The following is a 25,110-nucleotide window of genomic DNA, read 5'->3' on the forward strand; positions in this document are numbered from 1 at the left end:
CAATCATTGAAACAGAATTACTGGCACACCCATTATTGTCCCACTATACCCCCATCCCACATTAATATTTCTTAACTTAGGGATATATGGAGATAGGAGCGGAGAGATAAGCATGGCATGCAGCCACAATATAATTGTAAAACTTGGACAAACTTGTACGGTAAAGGACAAAATAAAATCTTGGATGGTGACTTACACCAGCAGTGACTTTTGCAAACCTTTGCTGCATGTATCAATTACTCAATGAAGGGTGACAGGGACCAGAGTGCTTTCTGCACCATAACACATGCAATGATAAGAGAAACCATTTAGTTTTCAATAATATTCTCTTCTTGTGTGTACAATTAACCTAGACGAGTAATATGATGCCACGGTAAATTTGAAAGGTAATTCACACTTTCCATTTGAGTCCCACAGTTCCCATGGCATCACTAGAATAACCTGATCTACTGTTGTACGTGTCTGAGCTGGCTGTGAAAATAATCAATACAGTTGCCCTTCGGTACCCATTTCTGAGAGCTATAAAGCAGGTCTGAGCCATTTCCAGTCAATGTATTAAAGGGACAGTAAATATATTTCATAAAATAATGTAAGATTAAGAACAGAGGAGGGCGGAGCCAACAGACGAAGTGAGCGGTCGCATCTCCAGTGAGCTCCGTGCTTTACAAACAATTTTACAGACAACATCTACGAAAAATCACCCCCCAAAAGGACAAAAGAACCACACTGCTTACCCCAACAATCTAGGTAGCAATGGGGAAGAAAAACAAAAAACTTAAATCGGATGGGACACGTCCGGGCGCAAGTATTGGGGACCTGTGGCGGAGAGCACGTGAAGCCCAAGAGCCCCACATGGCGGACTACACAGACTTTGTAGACGACCTCACTAACTCTGATGACCTAACCTCAGACCAAGAAGAGGTGACCTTACCCACTACCCGACCACCATCACAACCTAAGATACAGCCGGACACGGCACCGGTCACGAAGGCAGAGATGCGGGAGCTGCTGGCGGAACTCCGACTGGGCCGACATGGCGGGTATGAAAAAAGACATCCAGGGCCTGTCGGACCGCATGAAAGCCGTCGAGCGAGACTCAAAGAGCCACACGCAGCAACTCACCGCGCTGCAACGAGACATAGTCTCCTTACAACAACAACACCAGCAAGTGGAACACAAAATGGCGGTGATGGAAGACGCGCGGCGAGCCCAAAATCTCAAAGTAAGGGGAATAGCGGATTCAATCCCTGACGCTGAGGTGCCCCACCTCATGCGCCGCCTGGTAAACACGATTCTCCCCGCAAAGCAGGCCAAGGGTATAAGCATTGAAGGCACATTCCGAATACCCAAACCCACGACAGCCCCAGCGACGGCGCCCAGGGATATTATAATTAAACTTCAAAAACGCCAAGACAAGACGGCAATAATGGCCGCCATTAGGGGACATACTCCGTATACCTTTGAAGACATGTCCCTCACATTTTATACAGACCTGTCTCGGGGAACAATGGCGTGGCGAGCAACCCTTAGGCCACTCACGGCCTTACTCCGCGCTCACAGCGTAAAGTACCAGTGGCGCTCACCCCACAAGCTGCAGGTACTCCATGGAGATGACACTTACCTGATAGCCGATCTACAAGAGGCAGCTAGACACCTGGCGGCCTGGGGCCTCCCTCAAGATGCCCTACAGCAGCCTAACAAACCCGCCAACACCCATACGTGGAATCCGGCCACTGCCGAGACATTTATCCCGGGAAGACCCTCCCACACAGTACCATCAAGAAACCAACCGTGAAACCTTATGTGGACTCATGGACCCCCACCTCTCACTCATCGTTGTCCCCTGGGCTATAGGGACTGCACTATGCGTATAATGGACTACCCCTGGAGCATACCGGGAACACCAGGTGAGAGACAGCAGCTGACTGCGCTTCTGCTACCAACCTAGACATGGAGCAGAAAGCCCAACACTCCCATAAAACTACGACTGACAACGCCCGGAGGCAAGTCCCAGAACAGCCCGCAGGCAAGAGAAGCCTCACAACGCCGCATTGCAGACGGACCCTCCCATGTCACACCTGTTTCCTTGCAGCACACCTCACCGACATTACACCGCTCCCAAGCGAGAGAGTGGGTCGACTCGAGACTTTCCTCCTGAGACTGGCAGCGGCCTTGGGGTGAGAACCCCTCCCACACATGTACAGGCCTCCAAGCCACGTCTGGCCCTCACACCTCAAAGACAAGACATCCCCATTCCTTGTCTGTTTGCAGCTGTACTTGCCACAAGTGTTCCGACTGAAATTGGACTCTCTGAATCTCCCATGGAGAGACCTGTCGAGCTCCCATACTCCCCTGGTACCAGCTAATTTTGTTACTCCATGTTATGCCTTTATCCCTAGTTTGGTTTATTTCTCTATTACCACGGCGCTGTACTGACAATTCTGACACACCTTAGACTAGAGCGGTACAGACATAGGCTAGAGAGCTCAGAATCCGTGGCCACATGCCCCAATAGATGCACTCTGAATTGCAGTATCTCTGTTTAGAGCCAGCCACCACGCCTAGCTACACTACCTTGGCCGCAACACTTATGTATGATAGTAGCTCTGACATGTCAGACCGACCTGTGTAACGTTTTTATGTCTCCAGCTTACAATGCCGGCTTGACAGCATGCGCTGGGCCCCAGTGGCTTAACCCCTATGCTTAATCGTTGTCCTCACCTACCTAGCATGACTGTAATGTAATTGTTTGCCCTCATTTATACTACTCACATAATCAGCCAGTATAGCCCAATCCTTCTAATCTGATGTTTATCTCTCCACTGGCTGTCTCTCCTATTATTATAAGAGTAAAACGTACGGTTAAAAGACAACCTATAAAGTCTAACTAGAAAGTGAACACCCTAAGAACATACGTTATGCTCTAAACCTATAATAGTGATACCAAACATGTATCTACTCTTGCCTATGTAGCTACAAAATTATGCATGATCTATCACTGCTATATTTTATTTTACCTTTTTTAACTTATAAGCGTTGACTTAGCTTTTTCGTTTAAAGAGTTAGTAAGTTATACTTAGGCTCTCAGTGTGTATGCTTAACATTGTGCCTAGCTACCTAGCGGTGACGATCCTTTACACATACCCCAGAAAAGTTAGTAAACCTGTGTCTATGCTGGGGGCTCTACAAAGTATACATTGTACTGTGATATAAGGGTATTGCCAGATAATCTAATCTGAATTAGAATCATACAACACTTAAACGCCTATCGTTCTGTCCACACGTAAGCCCCTTAATTAATTGATAGAAATGTGCTTGTAATTCTAAACATGTTTAGTGAACCGTGCTCATGCAGTGGTGACATATGGTTAGCCTATCTGTACAATTCTCCTTCATTGAAAACTAAAACGTTAATCTTTGTTAAAACTTATCCTTAAAAATGTGCCTGTTCAACGAATGCCATGACATGTAATATCACTGATTGCTGACTTACCTCGATGTCGCTGTTGTGGCGCACCAAGGCTGCTTGTTAATTTTGTGCACAACAAAAATAAAGAATAAAAAAAAAAAAAGATTAAGAACAGAATCCATGTCGGATACAGCTGAAATAACGCTTAAGACACTGTGAATTAGGGCTGAAATGATTTTTCTGATTACATTTTCTTTTGGTTGTGCAAGTACATGTTCAGCCCCATCAGTTGATACATTCCGAATTATCTCAGTTAAACAGATATATTTCCCCCCCCTGTATCTAGTGCCCAGAGAAGAGAGTTTACTGTCTGGCTATAACTGTGACAGCTACGAAATACTGCAGTGGTCTGACTATTAAAGGTTTTCTTAACTATTCTTTGATGTGCTTCAATAAGAAATGCAGTGTATTCATAGGCATATGCAGCCAACTGCATTATGGTCTGCACCCAGAGAAAAGTGCCACTTAAAAATACTAATTAAAAACAAAGGAATAAAATAAATGCTTGTCAGTAGTGACCAGGTCTATAGTTATGGACATAGTCTTGTTTCCTTTCTTCAAAAACATTACAAGCCAATACATGTTATGCAAAAGTGTCCATAGAGACCAGACTGGGGAACTGTAAGGACATGAAAATATTTTGAACGCATAAACACTTAATATCTCACCATTTGGTTAGTCTCTGCTCAATCGCAAACAAGTTTTTGCTCACAAGTGCCATTAGGGAGAAAACTAATCCCATCCACATAGGCGAGGTCCCAAATGCCATCAAGCTCTCTTTGCTCAAGAGACAATAACCTGAGACAATCGGTTCGGCCTTCTTTGGACCTTGTCAGCGATATCTCTGTAGACACTGTGAGTGTGGGGTCCATGTCTGAATTGTCTTTTTAAGGTAGGTAAGACCTTACCTTAACAAAATACTGAAGGAAGGAAAAATAAACAGAAGATATGAGAACACTGAGAAACTTTGAAAGCATACATTTTAAAATATATATATATATATATATATATATATATTTAAAAATTCTTAGTTTTTTACCCTGTTCACAAGCATGAGTGGGTCGATATAATCATGAATAAACAGAATAAACAGACATTGCAGTACACTCATGGCAGACATAGCTATGCTCGAGGGTAGGGGTTTTTATTTTTGTGTCTGGATCTCTATCGAGGGATGATAGTTGGAGACGGGTCAGGGAAGGTCTCTTGTGTTTTTGTCGCTTGTCGTCGAGCCCTTGGGTTACTATATAGGCTGTTAGGTAGTAGAGGCTCATTGCTTAAATGCCCCCTTGTCAGGGACGTGTGTTGGGGGGGGGGTCCTAGTTTGTCCCTGAGCTATGGTCGTGGTTACCTGAGTATCCTGGCGTAGTCTTAGTTCTATATGTACTGTCATAATTAAATGCATCTCTGTGGTCCATGTTTGTCCGGGGATTTGGCTTTTCGTTTCCTGGAGGTGGAGGGGGGGGGGGAGAGAAAGACTCCTGTGTGTCATTTGGGCCTGGTGTATCATGTTTAAAGTTGTGAGGTTCAATAATGTTGTGCAAGTAAAGAACAAAGAGTCTAATAAAAACACATATAACACTAAACATTTGCTGGCGATGTAATGTCCTCTTCAGGTAGGTGCAGAGTCAACTCTGAACTGCAGGTTTAACGTAATTCGTGGAGTGGTGGCTAGTGGGCCTAGAGTCTCAAGGTGTAAGGCCTTGCTGCTGCCCGGGTGGAGCAGGTGAGTTCAGCATCAGAAGAGGACTGGTATGAGTTCGGCAGCTGACTTATATATAAGGTCGCTGACCACTTGGTGTAAAAAAAGTAACTATTTTTATAAAAAAAAAAAAAAATTAAAAAAACATACCTGCAAACAATAACAGGTGTAATGTCCTTCTTGGGAAGAGAATGTCTCGTTACGGGCGTTTGGCTTTCATGTTATTCCTGTTCCCCGTGGGATGAAGGGAGTGGTTCTCGCTGAGTCCCATCTTAGTTTAGTTGCGGGTGGTTCTGGTGCAGCAATGGGCGGCAACCCCTCCAGTGGCAGTCTGAGTGGGCGCACCAGGGAGGTTGCTTTTCGGAGGTCCGAGATGGAGTTGGCCTGATTGTCATGCTGTATCTGCAGTGTGCACGGTGTGCGCCAACGATAAGTAATATGGTGGTCTCGAAGCAACTTGGTACCCGACAGGTCTGCATAAAAGGACAGGTTCATGGTTTCGAAGCTGTAGGTGGCAGACCCTTTCAGGGCCGTGAGGACTGCCATCTTGTTGGCTGAGCTGCTGAACCTCATCACGAGGTCTCGGGGGGGGGGGAGGGGGGGGTGCTTCCGGTGCTCTCTGGGGGTGGGGAATCTGAAAAGCTGCTTCAAAGCTGATATTCCTGGTTTGTTTGGGTGCCAGTAACGCTAAGAGGTGTGGGATTTCCTCCGTGACTCCGCAGATCTTCAAATTATTGCGGCTCCTTACGTCCTCCATTGTTGCGAAACGTTGCTCAGTCCTGGCTTGGTCCCCGCATCGAAACCGGCTCAGTGCTGGAAAAAGGTAATTAAGCTACTTTTTAAATGGGGCAAGGGGTGTCGGACACCTAAATGTTTTTTATTTTACACCTATAGTGTCAGGAATACACATTTGTCAGCTGATATTGACTTACAACTCCTATCCATCCCTTACCTCTCCTGTCCCTCACTGGCCATCTCCACATATAACACTACCCTCACATCTGCCTTGAACACTGCAGCCCCGCTCCAAACATGCACCTCGAGGAGGATACGCCCCCAACCGTGGCATACTAAATCAACACGCTATCTGCAAAGATGCTCCCATTGTACTGAACGCTTCTGGAGGAAGTCTCGCACCCAGTCAGACTTTCTCCATTACAGATTCATATTATGTTCATTCAGCGCAGCCCTTGCCCTCGCCAAACAGTCATACTTTTTCTCTCTCATTAGTTCATGCTTCCAGACACTTTTAACTCTCTTCTTCGCCCTGCTATGGCCACCCCTCAAACTCACCTTTGAATGCTACTTTACCGACAAGATTGAACAGCTAAGGAAAAAATTCTCCCCACCCTTCCTTTCTCTTTCTCAACCACATGTAGATCATGCCTGTTCTACCCTTCAGACTTTCTCCCCAGCTACTGCACATCTCCTTTCCTCTCGCCCCACCACTTGCCTGTTTGATCCTGTCTCATCTCACCTTATCAGATCTCTCTCCCCTTGTCTTGTGCCTTCCTTAACACACATATTCAACTGCTCTCTCTCACTGGCATAAAATAACATCTCTCGACCCGTCCTCCCCCTCTAACTATCGTCCCATATCCCTGCTCCCTTTTTCCTCAAAGCTTCTGGAAAGACCCGTCTTTACCCATATGTCTCACTTCCTCAATTCCAACTCTCTCCTTGACCCTCCTCAATCTGGCTTCCACACCCTCCACTTTACTGAGACTGCTCTTATCAAAGTTACTAAAGAGTTAATTGTAGCTAAATCCAAAGGCCACTACTCCATACTAATTCTTCATGACTTCTCTGCTGGCTTTGACACCATTGATCATGCTCTCCTTCTTCAAACTTTTCAATCACTCGGTCTCTGTGACTCTGTTCTCTTGTAGTTTTCCTCTTATCTCTCCCAACGCTCATTCAGTGTTTCCTTTTCTAATGATACCTCCTCCCTTTGTCCTGTCTCGGTTGGTATCCCCCAAGGCTCTGTCCTTGGTCCCCTTCTATTTTCTCTTTATACTGCCTCTCTTGGCAAACGTATTACCTTATTTGGATTCCACTACCACCTGTACACTGATGACACCCAAATATATCTCTCCTCCCCGGACCTCTCCCCAGCCGTCCTGCAACATGTCACTGCTTGCCTTTTTTCCATCTCTGACTGGATGTCCTCCCACTTTCTGAAACAAAATTTCTCTAAAACTGAGCTCCTTGTCCTTCCTCCTGCTAATACTGATCCTCCTCTTTCACTCTCCCTTCAAGTTAGCGGTATCCACATCAGACCATCCTTGCAAGCGTGCTGTCTTGCTGTCATACTTGATTCTGGCCTCACCTTTGAGCCTCACATCCAGTATGTTACTAAGTCCTGTAGATTCCATCTTAAAAACATAGCCTGCATCCGCCCCTTTCTTACGCAAGGCGCTACTAAGGAGTTTGTCCATGCTCTAGTATTTTCACGCATGGATTGTTGTAACCATCTCCTAATTGGTCTTCCCAAAAACTGTATTGCCCTGCTACAGTCTGTAATGAATGCTGCCGTCAGACTGATTTTCCTCTCTAGTCGGTCCTCTCACACCTCACCCTTCTATCAGTCCTTACATTGGCTTCCCGTATCCTATAGTAGTCAATTCAAAGTGCTAACCTATAAAGCATTGGCCAATTCTAGCCCCTCTTATATATCTTCCCAGATCCATAGGTATGCCCCTTCTCGGTCTTTCTCGGTCTTTCTTGGTTCTACCCACTCTGCTCTTACCTTCTCCTGTCTGCTGTCTGCTGCTTGCACGTGTACGGCCAACTCACGCTTGCAGAACTTCTCACGGGTGTCTCTCTTCCTATGGAATAGCCTGCCTACTGCCATCAGACTCTCCCCTAGTCTTCAATTGTTTAAGAAGTGCCTTAAAACCCATCTCTTTAGGAAAGCTCATGGCCTCCCAGAGTAACCTCACATGCCTGTCTCTTGCTCTCTCCTAAAGGGCAGCACTCTACTCTCTCCTCCAGCTCTGCTTCACTCTCGCCTTATTGGATTGCTATTCCCTGTCCTATTGTGTTTTACCCCTCACCTCCTATAGACTGTTAGATAATTTGTCAATCTTTGTTTTATTAAGGCATGTGCAATGGGGTACATAACGAAGAGAGGGAAATGCAAAAGTGACATACAAGTTAGGGTGTATACATCGTTAATTACATTTCCTTGATAACAATGCCTAATTTTTATTTTTGTGTCGGTTAACGAAAACATCCTGTTCAGTCACAGTGTCGAGTAGTAACATTAGCCTAAAGTTAAGAGTGATGTCGAGGGATGTCGCTTCAATATCTATATAGTGATAGGGATACGTCTGACTATGCTGAAGTGGAGGGCAAACTTTATATGCAGTTACAGCTGGTCAAAGCAGTCATGGTATACAGTGTATGAGACAGTACCAAGAAGTTATGCAAGTTAAGCCGTGCAGGATATCAAACTAAGAACGAGTAACACAATTGGTTAAATTTGCAAGCAGGCAATAGTAGAACATTGTAATTGCTGTGCTTTGCTAGAGTATAGAGATTCAAGAGCAAGCATAGACAGGCCTATAAAGATAAAAATAACTGTCGGCTATACATGCTGCCTAAAACAATTTAGCTGGAGGTCATATTACTGGTTGGGGTAAGTCGCTTTAACCAAGTAGCTATGTGCATCCTACCAGTATATAATAACATTCAGGCTGAGCATTACAAGCCAGGGCTGGCATGAGAGAACAAAATAAAATCAAGTTAAATGATTAGGTAGGTAAGCGAATAGGCAGGCATTTCTGGGTTATATAGGTTTCGATACACAGTGGTAAAACTATCGTGCAGCTAATCTGAAGCCATAGCAGAAGTATGGCATTGGGTAGTACTAGGAACATTATTTTTTTTATTTATTTTTTAATTCTTTATTTTTCTTGTGCAAAGATTGACAACAAGCGTGCAGTGCCACAACAGCATCTGCATGCGTTTTTCATAACATTTCAAAGTGTGGCAGTCTAGACAGCACATTTTTTTTTTTATATATAACATAACATGAGGATAACATGCAGTTTGACATCAGTATTTTATATTTTTCAGCTTGCTAGGCTAAACGTGCATGTAACGGGTCCAGTTGCGTTAAGGCTTAGAGGTATATAGAGTTGCATAGTTATAGATGTAGATGGACGCTTTTATGTTTAAGGTGTGGTGTACGCGTTGTTAACTACAAAGATATATCAGCAGCTTTATCGCAAATTTTTGAACATGCTTAGGTTGTCTCATTAAATAGGACTAGTTGTTAGTTTGGGAGTAAGTTGAGAGTTAAACTGGCTTAAACTTAAACTTGCGTTGCTTTAGGTTCCTCACAACAAACAGTATAAAAAAAAACATATTAATCTACGCCAATGCATATATTGTCGCTTAACAAGAAAAACCTTAGGGCAGTCTAAGACAAACTGTATGCTTTGACCTTTACTTAGTCGATTATGGAGGTACACAATAAATTAAAGCAACACACTTAACTGTGATCAATATTTCTGCAGAGCAGCCACTGGATCCTGTGATCGGTGTGGGCGCAAGGGGGGCTAACAGGGTATTGACTAGTGGTTTAGCTATTATGCCCATCATTGCTGGGTACATCTACTGCAGTAGAGAGGGTGTCTTTTAAACAGGCAGGTATGCCCTCAGAAATATGCCTATATCATTGTGCATGCTGGGGTACAGCTACTGCTGTATAGAGGGTATCTGTTAAATAGGCAGGTATGCCCTCTGAAGTATGCCTATGCTATAGTGCATGCTAGACAGAGTGTGAGTGCAACATTTTCAACTATGTGCAGTCTTAGCTAGTATACCCCTATGGAGCAGTTTAGTCACTGTAGCAGTGGTTAAGTATCATGGGAGTTCGTTTGAGGGCATATAGGGCTGAGTGCCAGTGGCTACTATGCCTCACATTAAGTCCAAGTCCCCGTCACGTCAGCCGATGCCTCTTCGTGCCTGAGTGTGTGCCCCTCGTGATGGTCGTTGCAGCTGTTCAAAGGGTCCTGGCGAGGTGTAGTAAGGTAGGCCCTGCTCTGTGTACTTTTGGGACGATGTTCTCCTCCATGTGGGTCGCTGTGGGGCTTTCCTCCCGTTTCTCTTTCTGGCATTCAACTTCCTTGTCTGTCGATCCGCAGCGTGGCCGGAAACGTGAGTGCTCAAGCTTGGGGTTGCGCCCTGCTGGCTAATGGCCGTTAGGGCCGCCGATATACTGGTGAGGTCCCCTCTGGGGTGTGTGGGCTCTAGTGCTGGTGCCCAGGGTACCTGGTTTAATTTCACTCTGAGTTGGTCTCCTGCTCCGCCGGGGGGCCGCTCTGGAGATCTGAGGGGGGTTCCCGCCTAATTGGCGCCGGACCCAGCGAGGACCGGGATATCCCCCGCCGGTCCAGAGGGGGGGGCAGCAGGGTCGTGACGAGTTCACGCTTGTGAGCGGCTCCCGTGCCAGGGGATCGGCCGTCTCCCCCAGGCCTCAGGCTCCGCTCCATTATAGGCCGCATGGTCAGAGTGAGTCGATTCGCCCCGCTTCGGTGCCGGATCGGTATCATTCTGTTACGCGTGGTGTCTTGAGTAGATCTCTGGTCACCATGAATTGCTAGCGTTAAGGGATTGATCTGTGGTAGCATGTTTGCATTCTTTACTGCAGGAGCTCCTGAAGTGTGCGACCAGCCATCTTGGCTGTCAGGCCCCGCCTGTTAGATAATTTGAGCAGGGTCCTCTTCAACCTATCGTTCCTGTAATTTTTCTTGTAATTGACCTATTTATAGTTAAATCCCCCCTCTTATAATATTGTATGGAAGCTGTTGGCGCTATATATATGGCAATAATAATAATAATGACACTATAGTGTTCCTTTAAGCATGTCTATGCTGTTCCTGATTCTTGTTATTTACCTGGCTATGTTTATTGACACAGATCTATCTACTGCAGTTTGCCCTATTAAGCCAATGTGTCACATAGCTGAATGTACTAAGTAGAGATTAAGCCTTTTCAATGTGTCTCTGATATGCAAAGCCTCTTGAAAGGGGATGCCCAAGGCTTTCCTAAATTTTCTGTTTGACGCTAAATCTTACAAATAACAAAAATAATTGCATGGAACCGGGGATGCTACTTTCAGTAAATCTGGTAATCTGAGAAAAGTATTCGTAAAGAAGTGTAAAAATGGTTGATTCTTGTTTATAAAATAAATGATTGAACTGGCCCACTTGATATGCTTCATTATGGGTGAGAATTATTTAAGAATATGATAGTAAATCTACTCCCATATGTTCTGTGGATTCTTTACAGGAATGCCAGTATTGCTTATGCAGCGAAGTAGTACAAGACATGACAGACTCCAAATCTGGGCCAACTGCACATCAACGGCTTATTCAACTTATTAACCAGTCTAGAGCCCAACAGCTCCAGGAAGAGGGGAGACTAGAAAGAAAAGAAGATGGCAAAGGTACTGTGTAATAATATAAATTATGTTTGGCTGAAATTACATTGCAGTTGTCTCATAATGTAATGCTTTGGAGCTATAGAAGGTTCTGAACCTGTTTTGCAACGTTCAAGGTTAAGGCAGCCAAATAATCAGGGAGAAAATAATGCCCAAACTGTTCATAATACATTCTAAAAACAAAATGCCTTTATTTCTTCATTTAAAATTTGTGGCCGGGAGAAGACACCACCAGAACGGTCTCTGATGAAGTGCCTGTGAACACGAAAAGATTACGTGTCATCGTGGTGGTGTCTTCCCCATGCTGAACAGCCCCAACCATGAATTTTAAATTAAGGGGGAAAAAACTTTGTTTTTAAGATGTATTGTGCACAGTTTGGACCTTTTCCCCTGATTATTAAGCTGCCTTAACTTTGAATACAGCGAATTAATAACTGTATGGAAACACATGCAGTGTGTTTTTAATTTGCCTACTTTAGACTGAGTCATTAGGTCAAATTTTTCATACTATAATAAAAACAATCTCATATTAAGATGGACCACCTGATGGCTGAGTGACTACTCTGACTGTTTGACACACCAACTCCCTTCTTTAACACATATGTCTGACATGTGCTCAATAAATTCCAGCTCACTTCGTTGAAATGACATGTATTATAGATGTAAAACACACAGTGGAGGTAACCAGAGCCACATTACCTATTAGACGACCAAGGTAGCCGCCTAGATCTATGGCTCTCTAGAATAGTGAATAGTATCGAAGTAAGCAACATTGAAATTTAAATATTCATCTATGCAGTAAAAAGTGAGAATTGATAAGGAATTTGATTCGATGGCCACATAGTGATACTACTAATATGATATTTATTTGTCAAAGAAGAAGACATACAATCTTTGAAGGTATCCAGCATGGATAATTATCTGAAGAAAAATGAAAATGATGACAAACAGAAGTCGAAATACAAGTTAACATCTCATAAGGTATTTTGTTTTCTGCATTAAATTGTCATACTGTCAGATATAACAAATGAAGGGCACTATTAAATTTAAATTTTACATTGATTTTATTAGCAGTTGTGATATAAGAATTCTAAATATGCATTCCATAATGGGAAGAGAATTTAGGAAAGTGGTTTGGATATTATAGACTAAATCAAGGTTCAATTATTACTAGGTTACAAATGTAAAGACTGCTAGTGATTTTGAGTATTTTAACATTTTTCACATTTTTTTCACATTATTATTTGATCACATACCATGACCACATACCATTTGATCTATTAAGAAAGCCAATATAGAGCTCCTTCACTCATATTGCCCATGTTTACATGCCATTGCAATATGAGATGCCGATAGGGATATAATCCTGAATCCAGTCTACGGGTGTATGGACAAATCTATAAATCTAGGGCCAGGTAAAGGGGGTGACACCTGTGTGGATCGGAAGGACTGTAGACTGCTTTCTATAATTTAAAACAGAAACAAAGAATAAATCGCTGAGGTTTACCTAGAAACACATTTCACAGCTACAAGTGCATTTATTTAAAATGTTTAACACAGTGGTTCCCAAACCAGTCCTCAAGGCACCCTTACCAGTCCAGGATTTAGAGATTACCCAGTGGTGTTTTTTTCTAACACCTTAGATACAACTGGGTAATCCATAAATCTTGGACTGGTAGTTGTGCCTTGAGCACTGGTTTGGGAACCACTGGTTTAACCTATGGGACTGCATTTGTCCATGTTCTATGTTTGTCTGCTCAGTTTAACCCCTTAGTGCGGACAAACAGGATACGTCAGACAAAAAACGGTCGCTAACGACAGCTGACGTACCCTGGAAGCGCTCGAAGGGTATTACACGATGCCTCAATATGCTCTGTCTGTACTGAGTGCCTCAAGGGGTTGAGGCACTCAGTAATAGTTAAAAAAAAATAATAATAATAATTTAAAAAATAATTAAATTAAAAAATTAACTCTCTACCCTCCCTCCCCATGTGCTTACAGATCACTGCCGTTCCGCCACCGGTGATTGGTCTTCTTCTGTAAGACTCCCAGGGGTCATGCGACCGCTCTAAAAGAGCAGTCACATGGCCACAATAGGTGTCCACAGTGCTGCCAGCAGGGGGACTGCCTGAACTGACAGGCAGTCCCTCTGCTGGTGAAAAAGTAAAAATAAAGTTAATAAAAGTAAAATCAAAAAAATCAAAATTACTTAATTTAAAAAAATATATATGTACCGGAATATATATATATATAATATGTATATCTTTTATATAATGTCATGCTAAGTGTATTTTTTTATTAATATTATATTATATTAATGAATATTAATATTAATAACATATATTAATAAAAAATACACTTAGCGTAAAATTACACACGTGTATATATATATATATATATTATATATAATAACTATATATATTGTATATATATTATTATTATAAAAAATTAATTATAATTAATTAAAAATAAAAAACGGTAAAAAAAATGTTTTTTTAAATTTTATATATATATATATATATATATATATAAATTCCAAATAGAATGGCTGCTCACCAGTCTTTATTGACCCTGAAGAAAGTCCTGAACGGGGACTGAAACGTTGGTCGTCATTTTTAACTCTATCAAATACATTTTTGTTTTATAAAGACCGGTGAGCAGCCATTCTATTTAGATGTTGTGTTATTGGAGCTCAGGCTTATGCTCCCGGCATTGAAGCAGTCAAGGCGTGGGTGCAGTGGATTTTTGCTTTTTTGTATATTTTTTGTATATTTCCCCCCTCCCCTTTTCCCCCCCCTTGTCCCCCCTTTTTCTCATATATATATATATGTCTGTATATGGAATTTTATTCTAACTGTATTTTGATATTCACATATATTTTTATATAAAAATACACTTAGAATGAATTTATATATATATATATATATATATATATATATATATATATCTATGTAACATTTCGTCAAGACAAAAGCAAATGATGAGACAAACTTTGTGGCTGTTAGTCTCTAGTGAACAACAATTTCAATCTTTGGTCAAAGACTTTCCATCAGTTGATCTTTGCAGTATGTACTTGGGCAGCCAGAATCAATCATTGTCTAATAAAACATTCCACATTTTTTATGAGGTGATTTGAAGTGCAATTGACAACAGAACAAACAAACAAAAAGTTATTTGGTTATAGCTTGAAAGCCTCACACTTTCTGTTGCCATTGTATGTTAAATATCACTGGGCCTCTTTACTTTCCTGGCTTTTCCTGCTGTACATAGATTGCAATAGCTGCTGTCCAGTGTCTGACTGCAAGTTGAATGACTAACTAAAGATTTTTGACAGAGATATTTGTCACAATGCCTGAGTATGGAGTTGGAGTTTTCAATGGCACAGGCCAGACGGGAATGGCTTAAGGAACAACATAGAACATTGATCAATAAAGAACTCGTTGGCCTGGAGTATTACAAGCGCAAGCAAGAGGTTAGTTACTGGCTGTTTATTTTTCATAAAACCTCCACAAATGATCTCGTATTGTTTGTAATCTGAGCTCAATCTAAATCTGTATTCCCCTAAAATAACATAGGCAGGTAAACCAAACATCACTGATGAGGGGTGTTGTTGATAGGCCTGGTTAGTAAGTAAGGGTGGCCCCAGAGTCTCGTAGTGCCTCCGCCTCTTTTCCATCTATGGTGACCCATTGTCTGTGGTGCACTTGGTTGTCCGCCTCTGCTTGGGCTGGATCTACCTCATGCAGTACGGCCCATTTCTCCGAATCTGGGGTTTTTAATCTTCCAGTGGTTCATGTTGATAGTGGTGAGCGGCAGCCCTCGGTGGTTGTGGTGGCCGCTGCGGGCAATGTATCTTGTAGTGCCCTGGTTGATTGCACTGGTGACACACCAATTGTGTTCTCCTATTAAAATTAGGCTGTGTCGTGGGTGGTACCGTGTTTGGTCTGGGGTTGGCCACAGGACCTGGAGTTGGAGCGCTGGACCTTACCAGAGGACGGTTTCCTTTTCTTCCCTCGTGGTGCTCATCTGCCAGCTTGGCCGCATCCTCGACTGTGGCCGGCTTCCTGTCTCTGACCCAGTCCCTGGTGTCTGCAGGTGTGTGGTCAAAGAATTGTTTGAGCAAGAGGAGTTGCAGCACCTCCTCTAGTGTTGTGGCCTGGCAGGCCTGTATCCAGTTTTGGGCTGCCCGATACATCCTAAAGGCCCATTCGGTGTAGGAGTCTCGGCCCCCTTTCCGTAATGCCCGAAACTTTTTCCTGTAAGTCTCTGGGGTCACGGCATACCTGTCTAGCAGAATGTCCTTTACACTGGCGTAGTCGTGTATGGCTGTGTCAGGAACTGCTCGGTATGCCTCAGCTGCTCGGCCTGTGAGCTTGCTGCTTAAAATCGCTGCCCTTTGCTCCGATTCCAGAACCTCCAAAGCTCATTGATGCTCAAAATCTTGCAAATATGTGTCAATTTCCATCTCTCCGTCCGAAAAGCTATAAATGAAGCTTGGTTTAAGCTCGCCTGTTGCGCTCTGCGTTCTACGCTCACTTGTGCCAGGACTTGCGTCACCATCTCAGGTGTGGGATTTGGCCCGTATAGGTTTAGCCTCCACATCACCTTCTGTTGGAATTCTGCTTCCTCCCGGCTGACATTCGCCATGCTGCTGGTTTGGTCGCCCTCCATCAGTTCTGCTATGAGGGTAGCTTTCTTTTTATTGCTTGCCACTTGACCTTGGGCTTCCAGCAGATCCTTTAGCGTAGTCCTTTTTAGTTTCTCATACTGCTGGGCCATTCACCAGTTGTCTTTATGCGTTCCATTCAATCCCGTCGCTTGCCACCAGTTGTTAAGACCTGCAGTGGTTATTCCTTTCCCAACAGCTGAGCATAAGTGATTATAGCTGCAGCAGGGAGTAGAGGAATAGTGTAGATTAATGCAGCTTCCAAGACGATTCTTCCCAGCAAATAGAATTTTCCCCAAACATGAGCCTAGACTTCATGAAGGGTGTAACAGGAATGATCTTTATTGAAAACACACTGGCTTTTATGAGAAATCCTCCTGCAAGAGGACCTCCCACAGCAAACAAAGACATTGACCAATCATCATACAGTTTTACAGTAATACACGCCTTCCCTCTGCCTGGGAGATATTGAGATAAGTTAAGGAATAAATCAATTATCTCCAGGCAGAGGGCACACAATTTCCCCAAAAGTTGGAACACCCCTTTCCCCACAAGATATCCCCACAAATTACATATCCCCTGATAGCCCCGGTCTGGCGGACAAACATATCCAAATTTCACCCAGATCGGTTCAGGGGTTCTTAAAAAGTATGGAAGTCATGTTTTACCGACCACACACGAGGCTCCTACCCAAAACAGTTCCACAAATTCAGCGTGTGCGGTTGGTCAATTAAGAAAAAGGTAAAAAACTAACAAAGTACCGAATGGATCCTCCTGGCTCATAGGAGCGATTGTTCCCCTTGTCTGTACGAACAAAACTACCGAATGGCACTCTTCTGGCTGTTCGGTAATTAAGAGAAGCCGGCGTTCGGTAGTTTCAGCATTAGTTCGTGAGGTTGAGTGTCCGATTTTAGTTCCAGACACTCGACGACCAAGTCCCGCTGACTCCCCTCGTGCGAACAAGATGGCTGCCGTTTTCTTTTCCACGTGGCGTTCGGCTATACGAACAGCGGCCGCCCAGGGAGCACTTAATTGTCAGTTCTTTTGAACTTAATGAGCCAGGAGGGTGGTCGGTGTTCGGTAGTTTCAAACTACCGAACTAATATCCAATATCCATGCAGTGAATGGAGGAAACAAACGAATAAAGAAGAAAATGTCAAATAAAAGTCCATTTTCTTGACAATTGCTCCTGTCACCCTTTTTACATGGTTCCTATAGAGTGTTTATACATCATTTTTCACAGGACCCATCCTGACACATGATTAGTCTTAAATTCATAGGCGTGCGCACGGGGTGTGCCTAGGCACACCCTAATCCCCGCGGCACGCCTGTGAATCCTGCAGGAACGCATGGGAACAATGTTCCCATGCTTTCCTGCAGGCACTCTGCCACCCCCAAATGCCCTCCGAGTTCCCCCCGAGTTCCCCCTGTCATGGGGGGGAGGGCAAGAGGTAATGGACCCCCCCCCCCCCGCCGGTCTCCATCTCAGCCGCGGCTGTGTGCTGTCTGCTTCCTCTCGCCATGTGCCGTTTGCTGATGCCGGAGCCGGAATATGACGTCATATTCCGGCTCCCAGCTACAGCAGACAGCCCGCGCGGTGAGAGGAAGCAGAGAGCACACAGCTCCCTCGCCGCGGCTGAGATGGACACAGGCACCCGACCCACTTGACCCCAGGGACAAGTCCACGCCAGCACTCCAGGTAGGGAGGCTGGGTGGACAATTTTTAATTAAAAAAATAATAATTTGTGAGTGTCTCTGTGTGTGTGTGTGTGTGTGTCTAAGTATGTGTGTGTGTGTGTGTGTGTGTGTGTCTAAGTAAGTCTGTGTGTGTGTGTGTGTGTCTAAGTATGTGTGTGTGTGTGTGTGTGTCTAAGTATGTCTGTGTGTGTGTGTGTGTGTCTAAGTATGTCTGTGTGTGTATCTAAGTATGTCTCTGTGTGTGTGTGTCTAAGTATGTCTGTGTGTGTCTAAGTATGTCTGTGTGTGTATCTAAGTATGTCTGTGTGTGTGTGTCTAAGTATGTCTGTGTGTGTATCTAAGTATGTCTGTGAGTGTGTGTGTGTCTAAGTATGTGTGTGTCTGAGTATGTGAGTGTGTGTCTGTGTGAGTGTATGTGTCTGTGAATGTATGCGTGGGTGTGTGTCAGAGTATGTGTGTGTCTGTAAGTGTATGTGTGTGTGTCTGTGAGTGTATGTGTGTGTGTCTGTGAGTGTATGTGTCTGTGTACGCGTATATATATGTGTGTGTGTCAGTGTGTGTGTGTGCACGTATATATACACGAGTGTATATTATTTTTTTTGGGGGGTGGGAATCTTGGGAGAGTTCTTACACTTTATTCCCCAGGACTTGACCCCTGCCGGCAGGAGAGATCTCCGGATCTCCCCTGTAGGCTCATGCAGAGCCGGCACTATTTGAGTGCCGGCTCTGCTCTAAGCCTCCCTGGGCCGGCGGGGAGATCAAAGATCTACCTCACCGGCCCACAGCAGCATAGAGGGAGGCAGGAGAGGACCCGGGGAGCTCTAGACAGAAGCTTCGCCAGGTTCCTCTCGCGAGATCTGAGCATTGCCGTGGCAACGCTCAGATCTCGCGAGAGTGAACTCTAGCCCCGCAGGCTAGAGTATACTCTACACTGGACCACCAGGGATGGCACATGGCAGCAAGGATCTCCCCTCCCTATCATAAGGTAAGAAGAGAGGGGGGATATTTACTACAGCACACACACAGCACACATACAGCACCCTCACACACACAGCACACATACAGCACCGTCACACACACAACACTCTCACACACAGTACACTAACAGCACCCTCACACACACAGCACCCTCACACACCAGCACACTCACAAATACACGACACAAACAGCACCCTCACACACACAGCACCCACCCACACACACACACACACATATCACACATCAGACAAACAGCACCCTCACACAGCACACTAACAGGACCCTAACACACCCTCACACACAGCACACTACCAGCACCCTCACACACAAACCGCACCCTCACACACAACACACTAACAACACCCTCACCCACATAGCACACTACCAGCACCCTCACACAGCGCACTAACAGCACACACAAACAGCAGTGTGTGTGTGTGTGTGTATGTATGCATATGTATATATATATATATATAAAACAAAACAAAAAAATATATATATATATACATACATGCGGTGTGTGTTTGTGCTTTAGGGTGCACACCCTAATGCATTAGGCTGCGCACGCCTATGCTTAAATTGAAGTTTATTTAATTCAATCATCTACTGCAGCTTAGCTCAGCATAAAGAATGATGTGCGGTGCTAGGAGTCCTGATGTTGAGATGGATCATAATACAAATTTGCTTTCACAGAGGATAAACCTTAATTTGGGAGCATGATGCCATGGACAGCGCCTGTACTCCTTCCACACCACGTTGCATCATCTAAGGGCATGCCTAGGGCTCTATCCCCCAAAATCTACTAGGGGCTAGGGCCAGTAAATACTTTCATACTACAGAGGCAGTTCTTCATCCAGGAAATCTGGAGATCTCTTTAGTGGCAGAATGCATGGGCAGGCAGGATTATTATTATATTATATTTACACCTGCAGTACTGGAAAGACTAATATAATCCAATAAATGGAATTTGGACAACCTCTTCAATATATCCCAGAAAAGACAGGTAGTATCTACAAAGATAGAAATATCATGGTAATGAAAGAGTTAACAAACACATAGTGGACATAGTGACTTAAGGGATCAATGACAATCTAGTTAGAGAAAAACATAGCAATGGCCACAGGTTCATTCCAGGAGTTATGTTATGAGGCATACATTTGGGCATGTCATATCTTATACATGACATTAAATCATTCCCCAGGCCCAGTGTCCAGAAACCTAGAAAAACATTGTCACACCGCCCTTTCCTTAATTAATGAAATGTCATCTGGTATTATCTCCTGTCTCTCTTTTTACAATTCTCAGCTGTAACCAATCCATCACTGCTTGCTTGCTTGCTTCCACTCTTTCAAGATTCAAATGTAAAAACTTGTCTTAAACTATACAAACCTTTCAATAGTTCTGCTCCTTCCATACGCGTATGCCCTTATCAATTAATACTCTATTTTCTCTCAGACATAACGTTTTAAATCATGTTATCCTTCCTTTAATTACAAGGCATATTTCACTCTGCCAGTGTGTCCAGAAATACTTCACCTACATGTTTCTACATCCTTACTATTTAAGGTGTCCTCTCAACCAATTTGCAACTCCATGAAAAATTCCTGGTTTAGCGAATAACATAGTTTATGTTTCACCTGTATCCTTACATGGTAATATGTAAGCTTGTGAGCATAGTCAGTTATAATAAGAATACTGACTGTTACTGCTTTATACCTGTAAACCTTTTTATAATAAATATATGAGTAAACATTATTACCAGATTCCTCCTTCATAATGGGGTCAAAAATTGTATGGAAACTACTCAGGCTCTCCTCCCTTCCCATCTGTTAACTAACTCACATCATCTTTCTTTTAGCTATCCACCCCCACATTTTAAATTTGATTAAGTGCATAACTGTGTGTTCTTTTTAGTTTGATCGACATTCAGTAATCTCCTGATAATGAACATTTAACTATTCCTAGTATTGTAAGGCAGAGAGTAAAAAGCACAAAGTGGGCCAGTCGTAATTCTAGAAGCCTAGGCAAACAGGGATTTTATGTTCTCCATATAAGTATATCTTCTTTATTTTGCCCCCACTGCATGTGCATAATGGAACATATAACGGCAATACGGGACAAACACTACATATTTGGGTGAATATCAGACTTGATACAATATTAGGAAGAAAATATGATCCTGTGAACTTCACCACATCTGCATTGAAATGCCTGAGTAGCAACACCAATGCGGACCTGTGAGCCCAAATCATGCCTGGGCCTGCGAGCCGCCTTACTTGCATATATTGAAATATCCCTTCTGTCTATACATGGTGAATGTTATCGAGTCTTATACGCACTATAATTGTGGAGACCTGCGAGTCTCATTGTTATACTTATACAACTCATGCAAATAAAAAACATATTTACAAAAAAAATAAAGGCAATATGCTATTTGCCAGAGGCATAATGAAGAAGCCTTTCCAGAAACCAAATAGCCCAACTTTTAACTTTCCATCAAAACATCATAAAAAAATACAGTGCCAAAACCTACAGTGCCAATGCTTTATTTATTCATTTGGAAGCCCCATCTATTTCTGATTCTTTATGTTCACTGATAGAGTGGGTGTGTTTTTGCTACTTTACATTACACTATATTTTAGCTAATGTATCTGTTTCTGTTATATTTACAGCATAAGCAGATGGTTGAAATATTAAAATCTGCAAAACAATATTAAAAAGCATAATTGTTCTGTTGACTTGGCCTAAAATAGAAAGCTGCAACACGCCATTCTACATCTGGTAATAATAAACTGTATGTTAAACTTTAATTTAATTTACATTTAATTGATGGAAATACATAGGGGAAATACATGGATTTTTGACATTGTGTAATCACTGTTTCTTGAAAAAAAAAAGAGTAAATGCATGTCCTAATTATCACAGAAATATTTTACAGAATCTTTCACCTGAGCAAGAGGTCACAATGCTGCAAAAGGAGAAATCGGTGTTAGTTTTGCAGGTAGAAGCTTTGAGGAAAGAGAGGAGTGAATCAGAACGGGATCTGAATTTACTTTGCCAGTTTTACAAAGATGAAGCGAATGCCCAGAAAAAACATGTCTTACAGGTTCTTTCTCCTTTAAGATATCCACTGACCTTGATCCCCTCCCCCTCTCATCTACCCATCCATCCATCGACCCAACCAACCATCCACCTACCTATCCATCCATCCATCCATTCACCCAACCATCCACCTACCCATCCATCTATCCATTCATCCATCCACCCAACCAACCAACCAACCAACCAACCACCTACCCATACGTCCACCCAACCAACCAACAACCCACCCACCAATCCATCCAACCAACCAACCAACCAATCGACAACCCACCCACCCACCAATCCATCCACACATGTTTTTGATATTTGCTGTATTTGTCATGTTTTAAGATATTTCATGCATATCGGGGGCTTTTAGAAGAACAAATGGATGCACAAGAACATCGCTACAGAAAACTTCTAGAGGAAACAGTCCAGGATGCTGTTCAACTCTCTACTAGAAATCAAGAGCTAGAAACTGAAAATAAACGATTGCAGGAAGGTGAGAAACTGAGATCAGCATCAGTTCTATATCTGTTTAAGTTTATGAAGGTAGTAAATAATTGCTGAAAAATACTCCTATTGTGAAAACTGTGGTGATTGGATGGGCTTACATACTGTTTAATCAATTTAGTCTGACAAGTATTTGTCGGGCCTAAAGACCAGTGGTTCTCACTCTTTTGTGGGTCGTATAGACAACTCTGCTCACAGTGCCTGCTCATTGGATGAGAGCTTTAACTGGTCTCTCTCAGCCTGTACTGCAGAGCGTATCTCAAACTAAGAGTTTATTGCTCTCCATTGTCAGTAGTGGAGGCAGGAAGCTGTGCACAGCAGACTCCAAGTAAGAAGTCAAACCATTCTAAATCAGTTTGACTACTTACTGTAGAGCAGAGTGTGCCAGGGCAGCCAGTAGGTTTCCAGATCCCAGTGATTTGCATTTGACTGTACTGTGTATCATACTATGGCTATTTTATTTTAGCTTTAGGAGTATTCAATTTAAATATGCACCATAACCCTTAGAACTCATTGTAATAGTCACGGTGCCAACAATCTTTGGGTGCCATCTCCTTAATATAAAACCATTTTTGAGTGGTTTAGCTAAATTTTAGGCACCACAATACCTAAAGCCTGGCCCATCTGCTGCTAAATGTTTAAGGTATTAGTTATTTTTTTTGTTGGATTTTATGTTTGAAAGAGTTTGAAAAAGTCACATTTTCAAAAAAAGTCTCAATGCTTGTTCCTCAGTGCTTATTCCAAAGAGGTCATCTATCCAAACATAAATGTATTCTGTTTTAACAGTAATCATGGAACTGAGAAGAAAAGATGCAAAGAAAGCACAAAACTAACTTCACGTTCCAGACGGATGGTTGAAAAATGCTTTTGCAGAAGATTCCGCTAGAAATGTTCTTAAAATATTTTATTGGAAAACATTTGTTGGTTATCCATTATAGTACAGCTGTAAACTTTTTATTACATAATTAGAAGGAATGTTCACCAGATTCTGTAAAGTGTCTATTGACTTTTTTAAATTCATGTCCTCCCGTCAACGATATTGATGTTTGCAAGTGAACTTATTTTTTAAAAATTCAAAAGAAAATCTTGGTCCGCATGGGGGCTTTTGTAAAAAGCATTGCCTGTATTGTATTTAATAAACAATAAAATAAAAAGCAGAAGAAGACAAATAATAAGCAAGTACAAAACTAGTAATTTAGCTTATGCTTGCAAATGATGGTGTGAAAAGAAGGAAAAAAGTGATCAAATGACAAAAAGAATCGCTGAACATGTTTTATGTCTAATATGGCACTTTATCAATACCTAACTCCTCAGCATGAGATTCTTTTAAAATCATTTTTATCGAAATTTAGTTTCATACACAAGTTATGGAAATATGAATTATTTACTAAATAATAGACAACAATAATAATCAAAAAATAAAAAGCTATTTGTTGTTGGTCGAATGGAGGTCATCACTTCAAACAATACTTACTTCTAACGTTACTTTCCCACATTAGTGGTTAGGATTGCTAGTTTTTATAGATGGTTGCTGAAAAATCTATTTGCATCTTTCATTTTCGAATTTCTTTGTAGATGGGATATTTACAGTTTTTCAATATTTAGGGATTAGTGAAGTGGCCGCTATTAATAGATTTAACATAATGGATTCACTTTTAGTTAAATTTATAACAAAGTCTGTAATTGTGTTAATAATTTTGTGAATCGAATTCCAATATTCTTTAATTTTGCGGCATGCCCAAAAAATATGGCCTACTTTTTCACAATTTCCCACTTTTCCACAATGCCTCCAACATTTGTTTGAATTTGTTAAATTAAATTTGTGTAATTTTGAAGGGGTTAGTTACCACTGATATGTAATGATTTGTAATGGGATTCAAGGTGAGAGATGCCTGTGTAGTACCTTTTAATTATAAAATATAACCATTCCAATCATCCAAACCAAAGTCAGATTTAAGTCCCTTTCTCAATGCAGCATGAAGTCCAATTTTCGTTATCAGTATTCTGAAAGACTAAATGAAACATAGATATAGTATGTTTCCTCCAGGGATCTGAGATGTACATTTTTTCTATGGGCAAAATTGCTACTGCTCTTTGATTCAAATCGAAAACACCAAATCGTAAGCTAACCCATTCTACTATTTTTTTTATGTGTTGGGGCGTTCGAATCATCAAAATGATAATTTTCTTTGAGTTGATTAAAGGGTATGACTTTATTAATTTTTATGAGATTATCTATATCCTCCTGAGACAAAGTCCATTAACTTGAAAGACATTTATTTTCCTCGGTTCCCAGGAGGATATAATTAATTGAATGAAGTCAAAATCGGGTATTTCTTTGGATAAAATTGATAAAGGTGTTGCTCTTGATAAATTTGTTGTTGGTTTGATTAATTTAGAAATCAAATTGCATTCCTTAATAGTTGTTTTTGTTGTTGGAAATAATATGTATAATTTTGGTCTCTGATTTGGGGGCAACCATAATATTTCTTTAATTGAAATGGCGACATTTTTTATGTTTCCATTTCCATCAATTGGGGATTTTGGGAATC

General features: G+C 42.2%; 1 protein-coding gene across 1 annotated transcript in view; it reads left to right on the forward strand.

Moving 5' to 3' along the window:
* Positions 1-23,486, forward strand: part of LOC134601717 (centromere-associated protein E-like) — a 91,740-nt gene extending 68,254 nt beyond the window's left edge. Inside the window, exons 12-17 of the mRNA XM_063446225.1 lie at positions 11,472-11,628; positions 12,506-12,603; positions 14,957-15,094; positions 21,903-22,070; positions 22,397-22,547; positions 23,345-23,486. Of these exons, the coding sequence (XP_063302295.1) occupies positions 11,472-11,628; positions 12,506-12,603; positions 14,957-15,094; positions 21,903-22,070; positions 22,397-22,547; positions 23,345-23,391 (759 nt within the window). The 3' untranslated portion in view covers positions 23,392-23,486. The remainder of the gene's footprint in view (positions 1-11,471; positions 11,629-12,505; positions 12,604-14,956; positions 15,095-21,902; positions 22,071-22,396; positions 22,548-23,344) is intronic.
* The last annotated feature ends 1,624 nt before the right edge of the window (positions 23,487-25,110 follow it).

The sequence above is a fragment of the Pelobates fuscus genome, chromosome 3 (assembly GCF_036172605.1).
Source record: "Pelobates fuscus isolate aPelFus1 chromosome 3, aPelFus1.pri, whole genome shotgun sequence".
In the NCBI taxonomy this organism is placed as follows: Eukaryota; Metazoa; Chordata; class Amphibia; order Anura; family Pelobatidae; genus Pelobates; species Pelobates fuscus.